Source organism: Betta splendens, chromosome 14, assembly GCF_900634795.4.
Source record: "Betta splendens chromosome 14, fBetSpl5.4, whole genome shotgun sequence".
NCBI classification, from domain to species: Eukaryota; Metazoa; Chordata; class Actinopteri; order Anabantiformes; family Osphronemidae; genus Betta; species Betta splendens.
This window is the reverse complement of record NC_040894.2, coordinates 5,035,512-5,045,557: the sequence shown is the minus strand read 5'-3', so window position 1 is coordinate 5,045,557 and position 10,046 is coordinate 5,035,512. Positions and strand designations below refer to the sequence as shown.

The following is a 10,046-nucleotide window of genomic DNA, read 5'->3' as shown; positions in this document are numbered from 1 at the left end:
AGTATTTCTGCATCAGTGTGTTGCATGTAAAGAAACCTGCCTGTGTGTCGCCGCCTGAAGACCTGCGGCCCGTGTGCTACGAGGAGCCGGAGTACTGGTGCTCCATAGCTTACTACGAGCTCAACAACCGGGTCGGGGAGACGTTCCACGCGTCGTCCCGCAGCGTCCTGGTGGACGGCTTCACGGACCCGTCCAACAACAAGAACCGCTTCTGCCTCGGCCTGCTGTCCAACGTCAACCGCAACTCCACCATCGAGCACACGCGCAGGCACATAGGCAAAGGTGGGCCGGACGGGTCTTGCGTGTGGTTCAGAACCACACGCGCCCTTTTTCTTTTTTCTCATTAGAAATCTGCTGTTAGTCACTGCACGTCTGCGAGTTGCTCTACAGTCAGTTATGTGAGGATGTGTGTGGTTTTCAATGACGGGGTGACACAAAGGGCTGAGGGCAGCTGCTCCCCAACTCAGACATTCCTCATTTACTGTACAATCATAAATGCCCTTGTGGTTTTTCACTGGTTAACTAGGAAACGCAGTGATTTCAAGTTTGTTTGCAGAGAATGTGCTCGTGAGCTGTGCTTCGCAGTGAAGCCTGACCTCGTTCTCGCTCCCTCGCAGGGCTACACCTGTATTACGTGGGGGGCGAGGTGTACGCGGAGTGCCTGAGCGACAGCAGCATCTTCGTCCAGAGCCGCAACTGTAACTTCCAGCACGGCTTCCACGCCACCACCGTCTGCAAGATCCCCAGCGGCTGCAGCCTCAAGATCTTCAACAACCAGCTGTTCGCGCAGCTCCTGGCGCAGTCCGTCAACCACGGCTTTGAGGTCGTCTACGAGCTCACCAAGATGTGCACCATCCGCATGAGCTTCGTGAAGGTGAGCAGCGCCTTTGTTTATAAACTGATCTCCACACACCATGCGAATACATGCGCTCGCACACAGGCTGAGATTTATGGGTGTCCCCTCTCCTCAGGGCTGGGGAGCAGAATACCACCGCCAGGATGTGACCAGCACCCCCTGCTGGATTGAGGTGCACCTGCACGGGCCCCTACAGTGGTTGGACAAGGTGCTCACACAGATGGGCTCCCCACACAACCCAATTTCTTCAGTGTCGTAACGCTCGCGGTCCTTCACACAGGAAGTCGTAGATTCTGTATGTTTTTCTATGTCCAGCCTTCTGTCCGATCGCCGCTCTCGTTACATCTCATCCAAAATGATACCTGTCGCATCAAGCCGCAAAGCTGGAAGACTAGATTTTTATTTAGCTTATTTAAGTTATCGTCCATGTAGTTGATGGTCGATTAGAGATTGTCCAACTCGAGACCTCCTACTCGACACAGCGTGGATTAAGTAGAGTTTTGAGTGCGTTCCAAATCATGTGACCAATGCGGCCCAAAGCTTTAAAAACATGGCAAGCGGACCGCAGATGATCTAGAGGATGATAGATGATCTATAAGATAGACTGGTTTCACATTACAGATGTCTATTATGTATTTATGACAAGTCCAAACTGTAATTAAAGACTACAACTCCATTTTGACAAGTCACAATTCCAATAAAAATATTTTTAATAGTCAGGCAACAGTGCCGTGTGAGCAGCTCTTCTCTGAAGCTGGAGAATTAGTGAGAAGCTGATTAAAGCCACGTTTTTTTTTATTCTACATTAAGAAATGTTTGTCATTTGGTTTAGCAGAAGCAACAGCTCTATAATCTGACTATCAAACATATTTCCACATCAAGGCTACTTATTATTATCCACAGAGAAACACATTTAAACTCCTTATTAAATAGCTTTTATTTGAGAATAAAACATGGACTGTGATCCTGAACAACCACGTATCAGTGAGGGTTTAACCGTCAGTTTGCGCTGATTGCAGTTCTCGCACACAACCAGCAGATGTCGCTGTTCTGGCTGTGTCAAATGGTGACGAGTTCAACCCAACTGTGTCATAGTTGCTCAGTGATTCATGAGGCTTTGATGTCGCCATCTCTATGGTCAATTGCTCATTCATTTCAGTACGGTAAAGCATTTATCCTCTCTCTTCATTGGGAACTGTTACGCTCACTCCAAGGTGAAGCAAATATGGGATGTGTTTGTAGGTACTGGGGCAAAGGGGCCCCTAATCCCTCTGTCTCTGTAGGACGTGCTATAAATGTTATTGCAGTGGTATGTACTGTATTTCCACGTATGGACTAATATTTAACTTCATGTGCAAGTTGCTTTTTTCCTTGTTGCATTAAAGATGGTTTTCTTTAAATAGTGTCTTCCTCGAGCCTTTTTCTGTGTGTTGAATCATCAGATTTAGAAATGCTGACATTTTAGCATCATAATTTTAAGGTCATTCACAGCAGGGACATGCTTTAACTTGAAAAGACAGACGCAACATACGTGTGACTCCCTGATAACTTCTAACAAACATGATCAAACCTACTTCCTTTTGTATTCTATAAGGTCTTTACTCCAGATTAACACGAATAAAGACTTTTGTTAAAGATTGGTGCTGAAAGCCCAACTTCTTTGAGAAGAGGCTGCACACAAGCATTAGACAACAGCTTTCCACTTTATTGTTTCAAAAAACATTTACGTATCACAAGGGACTCTCAAATAGACTAAATTATGGACAAGACAGGATTAAGTTAAACTCCCATGATTAATTTAAACAGAATCTGGACTTTAACATCTGAACATCTTTGAATTCACAGTTATAATACAAATATTAGACAAAAATTTTACTTAAGCAGATATGATTTCCAGATATGATTTCATATCTTATATAAGTAACATAGCACCAAGCATACTATAATTTCATGGTCAGTTGCTACAATAGTTTTCTGAAAACTTGTCATGTCAGTAGTCCTAGTGCTTCTTCATTGCTTTTCTTATATGAAACGAAAATCAAACTCTGACCGGCATTCGTCAGCAACCCTGGAACTGCTGCTGTGACTGGCTTCGACTCTGTGCAGCCAGAAGCTGTTGCTGCTTCTGCAGGAAGCTGATCACCTCCGGGCTCCTGAGCAGCGACTGAGGACAGAGACACGTTCAAATTAAAATACAACACGTCTCTGCAGAACCAATGCCTTCTTGTCTTTCGGCGCCTGCAGATGCTTCTCAGTGTTAACACAGGAAAATCCGTTTCTCTATCTCAACACTCAGTCATTGACTACAACCAAAGGAGCACACGGCATGCTTGTTCTGCACCTGGTGAGTCTCTGTACACAAGATGGGAATCCACGTGTTCCATTCACAATAACATTAACAGTTAACTAAACTACCAGCGAACATACCAAGATTTATGGATATTTAGTAAGCAGATAATACCACTGGTCTCTGTCACTTATTCTCATTAAACATATTGAATCAGCTGACAAGCCCAGAGATTGGGCAGAATATGGCCTGATTGATGATCGCTCACATTGGCTCTAATAAAGATGCTGCATGCTGTCACCTACCAGTCTCTTCTGGTTGAGGACCTGCTCTATGAGGGAGGGTCTGGCTGGTCGGTCCCCCATGGCGCCCAGTCGTTGTTTGTTCACAGACACGGGACGTTCCTCTGAGTTCTCCTAGTCATCATAAACAAGCAATTAGCCTCTACATGGTTGTTAAACAGACGTGTGAGTGCATAAAGAGGCTTCTACTCACATCCAGCTTCCCACTGGACATGGCCTGGTCGCTCTTCTTCTTCTTGTACTTGTCTTTGTACATCTTGTTGCGGTGCTTCTTGCACATCCACGGCTTCCTCTGCTTGGCCACCTGCGTCGTGGTTTCCGTGCACCCCTCGTAGGTGCACTGCTTGGGCGCGGTGTCGCCCTCCGAGGTCTCGTCGTCGTTGAGCTCCTCCGGGCTGGCGGCGCTGTCTCTGGGGTCCGACGTGTCCAGGACGTCGCTCTCCTCGTCCGGATCGTCCATGTCGTACGAGGCGTTGTTGTCCGGTTCGTGAGGCGTGCTTACATTTCTGCTGTCGACCACTCCGCTCTTACTCACATAGTACCTTTGTCCGTCCTTAGTGAGGAGAAGAGTCGAGTCTTTGTTTGATGGCGCTGAATTGTCATCTTCGCTCATGATCAGTGCAGCAGCTGCAGGCTAGCTTAGCTAACCACCATGCCCCTGTAATCAGCTTACGCTAGCTAACGAAGCTGTTACTTGTCATTTTACCGCTTCGTTTTCTATATTGATAGGCTTCTGGCCTCTCGAAACTGAATTCGTATCATTAATAAACCATGGTTTGTAAACGCTTCGCGTGATTTCTGTCCGTTAGACAATTTGACTCTCGCCTCCTGTCGATGACGTCGAATTCTTCTTCGCTGTTTTGATTATCTGCGTTATAGCGACGCCTGCTGGCCAAACGAGCAAATGGCCGCTTCCTGCAACACACCAGTACATGGGCTGTATGTAAACTGGGTTGGAATAATCGGGTTAGTGCTGTACTGTATGACCATTTTTTATCATATGTGATACTATGACACTATTTTCACCACACACTATATTATAACACTTTTTGACACCTAATATATTATCACTCTTTTACCACATACATTTCTTTAGTTATTTACTCATAATTAGGTCATTTTTCACCCTCCATAACAATCACTTATCTCCAGTTGTTTATTTGTTTTCAGGCTGTGCGCTCTGTGCACATCACACTAATGGCTATCATCGCAAAAAGAACAGCACTAATATAGCTAATTGCATTTTCATATTTGACAAGTGTAACATTACATGAAGGTGAGAGCGCAGGAAGGTGCCCAGTTTTTCCTGAGGCACAGATAGAGCCACTGAGTGTCCTTATGCCTCCGCATGGTGCAGTGTTCTGGCAGATAGGAGCAGATATAAACTGAGATAATGGCTGGCAAGATTACAAAGAAGCACACAGACTGTCTTAGATACAGTGTTTGTTCTGGAGCAGGCAGACAACGTGATCCACATACTGATGTTGTCCATATCTCCCGGTTTCTAGTGCAACAAAAGGACACCAGAAACTCATTCCAATGTATAAATGGGCCAGATAAATCCGCCTCTACTCCATCATCCCACCTATATTTGGCAAAACATCTGTGGAGTACAAATAATTTCAGTGCATGTGTTTAAGAAAACAACTTAATAAGTACAATATACATACATACTGGTCATACTGGTCTTAGTTTGCTACATGCATGTAGCAAACTAAGATTTTGGGATACTTGTTAGTCTACAGCCTCTTGAATTCCATCCTGCATGATGGACCAGCAATCAAGACATGACAGCTTTGAAAAAAATCCACCAATAATTCGTTTTAAAACATTTTTAATTATTAGTATTATTACTGATTAGACCATTGTTGAACAGAGGTACAGGTATCGGTATTGCAACAGATTTTAATACTGTAGTGCAGCTGTGAGAGCACTTTGGTAAACCACACGTGCCCGACAAATTCATACTGATCTAGTCAATATGGCGGCACATCACTGCAGATGTGTGATGACGAGAAGAAGTACAGAAACTCACAGACAAGTTTGACGGCTGTGGGGAGATCATCGGCAAAAACTAAAGCCACACTGCATTTTGCTCATTTCTTTCACAGGAAGTGACATCATTCCCAGAAGCACAGATTGTTACATTTCCACCTGATGATCTCCTCTAGATATTTTTTTCTCTGCTAATAAATTCATAAACATGTACAACTGCTTGTTGTTTTTTTACAGTTCTGATAGACTTACTACTATAAAGAAATATACTGTATTGTGAACTATCAAAATAAATAAAATTATGTTATTTACAGAAACATATAAACAGTACTTCACTACCGTTTTTTTATAAGAATAGGCTACTGTATGTCTGTCATGCGTTCATCTGAATAAATGAAGCCATGAATGAGGTCGTACAGAGCTGAAATAAATCCATGTTTTTTTTGTACTGCTGGTTCAAAGCAACTTTCTCTCTGACCTGTTTGACGGCACCTTAACTGCAGCGACTGTGCAATGGGCAGCCATCACAAATGAATAAATGTCTACATCTACCGCCATAAATGTTCCTCCAAGCCCGTACAGGTACTGTAGCACAGCTGTGGTGAAACAAGTGCACACGTCTTCACTGCTGGAATATGTGGGTAAAAATGAATATGCTATACGTTATATAGTGTTGTTGTAGTGGAAAATAAGATGTAAACAAGGCGCCATATGCGAACGCAAGCGACATGAAATCAGATAAATGTGATATCAATAAAGAATGACTGTGTAAATGTGTGTGTGCGTTGAGGAAACGTTGTCTGAATGTGGAGTTTGCTACACAAGCACCCGAATGCTGCTGAACCGTGTGTTTCAAGATGTCGTCAGTGAAGCATTAAAAAAATGACGAGGAGCAATGGAATGCACCGTTTTTTTTTGTCTTAATAGCAGTCTGTGGAAAATGTAAACTGTAATACTGCAGTCCAACATTACAGGAAGGCAACACCAGTACTGTGTGGAGCACAGGATTAGAGCATTTATATATATATTTTTTCAAACGCTGCTTTCAAGACATTTTGTAAAACCTCTCTGAATATGGAGCTCTCATTTTCAGACGCCTGCTTCTACACAGTCCACCCCTCCTTTGTGTTCTGTTCCACCAAGCTCTTGGACCACGTGAGCAAAAACACCGTGTATGAAAAAAAGGAAATGCATTTTAAAAAAGTGTGAATAAATAAGAGATAAATAAGGTTCAATAAAACATGAACGCTGGTCCATATTCTCATATATGGCCTTATAGCGCTGCTCCGCCATAAGGAACTTAGCATCTTGAACTCGGATCATCACCGAAGGGCAAACGACAAGTTCGCCCTTTCTTGCTCCTTGAGCTCTGTGACATGTGCTCAGATGAGAGAACGTTAAAGTAAAAAAAGAAAAGGTCCTTCAGCTTTTCCACATTTTCCCTCTTCATTGTAATCCCCATGTTGCTTGTTTTCCCTTTAGTCTTTCTCTCTCTCTCTGCTTTAAGCAGCTTTGTCCTCTATCCTCCCTTTTATTGATCGCTCCTCCTGGATTGGAAAGATGGATCCAGAGGAGCTTAAAGTACTGTCTGATCTCTCCATGCTTTCCCCCTGTTCACTCACAGCCACAGACCAGAGAGTGGCAGACCAACGCGTCTCCTCTTCCTCCTCCTCCGTTTAGAGGGAGGAGCCGGACGAGGACAACGTTTTCCCTCCTCTCTTCTGTCCCTGCACACATTGGCCTCCTCGTTCTCCCCCTGCTCCTCTTCTAGAAGGATGAGTTAGGGGAGCAGACGGTGCCGGCGGAGCTGACGGAGGCGTCATCAGAGTCAGACGGGAGGCGGGGGATTTGGGGGGACGGTCAGAGCAAGTGTCAGGGGTCACGGAGGGAGGGGCCGTGGAGGCGGCTGGGAGGCTCCGCGCGCATTGGATTTGTCATTGATGATTTCACTGTTGGGACCGTCAGCATCACCTGCAAAGGCGGCGCCTTCACATCCGGGTGGCATCCTCGTCCGAGAACCGGCCCCTCCTGATCAAGAGGGGTGGCCTGAAGGGAAGGAGAGGCTGGCATTAGATCCTGGAGCAGACTGAAGGACCAGGAAATGCATGCACATCACCATGCTAACTGTATCTGCTGCTTTATTTTCATCAGACCAGCCTAATACATAAAGCAAATGCAACACAATGTAAATATCAACCATTCATTTTTCTGAAACCTCTAGGTCCTCTATATAAATAGATCTAGTGACATCCACGTAACACAGATCCAGGTATTAGTAGAGGCAGCATCACAACAAGCACGAATCACTGAAATTTGTTGCAACAAGCCAGAGGCAACGTTCACAAAATATATATATGTGCAATAGTGAGATTCAGGAAAGACCTGAATCCTGTTTACAGAAAACCTGGAGACACTGATGAACAGTGACAACACAGAGGATGCCGGTACTGTAAGAAATCTGTGTTTACAGGGAGCAGGGTGTGAAAAAAGCCCGGCGTACCTGATCCAGTACATGGCCGGGTGCTGGTAGAAGTCCAACGAGCCGGATCTCTGCATAGAAAAGCTGTCGTCCAGCTGAACACGGGGAGAAACCAGCACAGTCACATGTGATGCAGGCTCAATCAGCTGATGAGGTGGAGCCAGGTGACGGCGGTGACTTACAGAAATGACCGACACGCCGGCGGTGCCGTCGCCGACCTTCGGACTCGTGTTGAAGTGTTTCTTTATCTTCCCTGCTACAGACAGCTGGTGATCGTTCTCACACAGTCCCTCATCCTGAGCAGAGGAACGAACAATACCTCAGCATTTGTAGCAAAAGGACCCGTGAACAGGCAGAGGATAAAGGCATCGTACTCACAATGACCCACGGATGCTCCAGCACCTGCAGCGCAGTGTACCTCTGATCCACCTCCACCTCCAGCATGGAGCGAATCAGCTCCTGCTCAGGAAGGAGACGCCGGTGAGGCTCAGAGTCAACACACAGATCCGCTCTGAACAAGAGGACGGAGTCTCACCTTGGCCGTCTCGGACACGTTGTCCCAGTACGGCAGAGGAAATTCTAGCTGACCCATTAGGATCTGGTCGAAAAGCACTTCTTGATCCTCACTGCTCCTGCACAGAAAACAGGAAGCACTGACACCCCTGTGCGCTGGAAAGCACTCAGTTAGGACCAATCCCAGCTGATGCATGTACTGTAGCTTACCCTCGAAATGGCGGAAAGCCACATAGTAGGATGTAGGTGATGACTCCGGCTGCCCAGATGTCCACCTTAAGGCCGTACCTGCACCAGAGGAGAACCAGGGTGAGCTCAGCAGCAAAACACACTCTGGTGAAGGCGCAGTGGCTTCCGACGACGCCCTTACCCTGTTTCTGCAATGATTTCAGGTGCTACATATGTTGGCGTCCCACAGACAGTGTAGAGAGGTCCGTCCACCACAGTGGCCAAGCCAAAGTCTCCCAGCTTCAGGCTTTTGCTTCCATCCGAGTGCTCATACACCTGAACGCACAGCAAATGCAGTTAAAAGATGGATCTTAAAGTCATACGGCCCAGACTGTACCTGCATTGCAGTGTGTGTGTGTGTGTTTGTGTGTGTGTCAGTGAGAAAAAGTGCAGTATAACTGTCTCCCTGATCCAATCACGGGCTTCTGGGGCTCGTTCTCTTCGTGCCACTGGGGGTGAACCGAAATCTCAAAATCCAGTTTACACGCTGACAGATTTGCAGTCAGCAGTTGTGCTGGTGAAGAAGTGGCTCAGTGGACTATTTAAGAGTGTGTGTGTGTGTGTGTGTGTGTGTGTGTGTGTGTGTGTGTGTGTGTGTGTGACTATAAGCTCCTACAGCTGCTGAAAAAGGATTGAAACCCCGTTGCAAACTATAACATGAGCTCCAGCGACGCCCACGTCTGTCAAGTGAGCTCTTAATTATTCCATCTATAAATGGCTCCTACTAAGAACCTTCAAGAACTTAAAGGGACACGTGGTTGCGTAATCGGAGTGTGAAGTCATTTTTTTGGGATGTGAAAGTAGCAAAGGCCACTTCATTATTGGACTAAAATGTTTCTAAAATCCGTGTGAAAAAGGAAAACTAAAAAAAAATTGTTTGTTTTTTCATTTTTGGACCAAACTGGGTCAGTAAAATGAGCAAAAGGACGGGCGGAAGAAGAGTTGAAGCATATAAAGGCAATGAAGAGTTGGACAGAAGGAGGAGGAGGAGGTGTGAGGGCAGCAGGGATGAGTCATCTCTGCTCGGTGAGAGTCCGTAGAGCGATGACTTCACCGTCCATTCACAAAAAAGGGAGGAAATGAAGGGGGGGGGGTTCTGTGCAGAACCATCCGGACCCGCGCGGCGTGAACTCACCAGCAGGTTCTCCGGCTTGATGTCTCGGTGCACGATGTTGAGGCTGTGGAGGTACTTGATGGCGCTGGCCAGGTTGTAGAGCATGCCGCTGGCGTCCCGCTCCGTGTACCTGTTGGCCGAGGTGATGGCGTCGAAGAGGTCGCCCCCCTGTGGTCAGAACACAACGGTGACGCGTCTTCACGGTTGCTGCTGCGGCTAAAGGGGGTTCGGGAGTAACGCTGCGGTCGCTCAGCGGCTCCAGGCCTGAACCG

At 46.2% G+C, this 10,046-nt stretch overlaps 3 protein-coding genes across 9 annotated transcripts in view; 1 reads left to right on the top strand and 2 right to left on the bottom strand.

Moving 5' to 3' along the window:
• smad9 (SMAD family member 9) overlaps positions 1–2,256 on the top strand; it is a 6,071-nt gene extending 3,815 nt beyond the window's left edge. For all 4 annotated transcript variants that reach the window (XM_029172904.3, XM_029172903.3, XM_029172899.3 and 1 more), the window contains 3 exons: positions 61–282; positions 618–874; positions 972–2,256. In XM_029172904.3, the coding sequence (XP_029028737.1) occupies positions 61–282; positions 618–874; positions 972–1,115 (623 nt within the window). In that variant the 3' untranslated portion in view covers positions 1,116–2,256. The remainder of the gene's footprint in view (positions 1–60; positions 283–617; positions 875–971) is intronic.
• A 284-nt stretch (positions 2,257–2,540) lies between these two features.
• On the bottom strand, positions 2,541–4,313 carry rfxap (regulatory factor X-associated protein). The gene is made up of 3 exons (XM_029172908.3): positions 3,639–4,313; positions 3,449–3,559; positions 2,541–3,020 (listed from the first exon to the last, which is right to left on the bottom strand). Exons 1-3 carry the CDS (start codon positions 4,056–4,058, stop codon positions 2,916–2,918), a joined length of 636 nt encoding a protein of 211 aa, XP_029028741.1. The 5' UTR covers positions 4,059–4,313; the 3' UTR covers positions 2,541–2,915.
• A 949-nt stretch (positions 4,314–5,262) lies between these two features.
• dclk1a (doublecortin-like kinase 1a) overlaps positions 5,263–10,046 on the bottom strand; it is a 32,078-nt gene continuing 27,294 nt past the window's right edge. For all 4 annotated transcript variants that reach the window (XM_041073817.2, XM_029172884.3, XM_041073818.2 and 1 more), the window contains 8 exons: positions 9,796–9,942; positions 8,803–8,936; positions 8,643–8,720; positions 8,455–8,551; positions 8,298–8,378; positions 8,102–8,215; positions 7,941–8,014; positions 5,263–7,486 (listed from right to left, as the gene is read on the bottom strand). In XM_041073817.2, the coding sequence (XP_040929751.1) occupies positions 7,429–7,486; positions 7,941–8,014; positions 8,102–8,215; positions 8,298–8,378; positions 8,455–8,551; positions 8,643–8,720; positions 8,803–8,936; positions 9,796–9,942 (783 nt within the window). In that variant the 3' untranslated portion in view covers positions 5,263–7,428. The remainder of the gene's footprint in view (positions 7,487–7,940; positions 8,015–8,101; positions 8,216–8,297; positions 8,379–8,454; positions 8,552–8,642; positions 8,721–8,802; positions 8,937–9,795; positions 9,943–10,046) is intronic.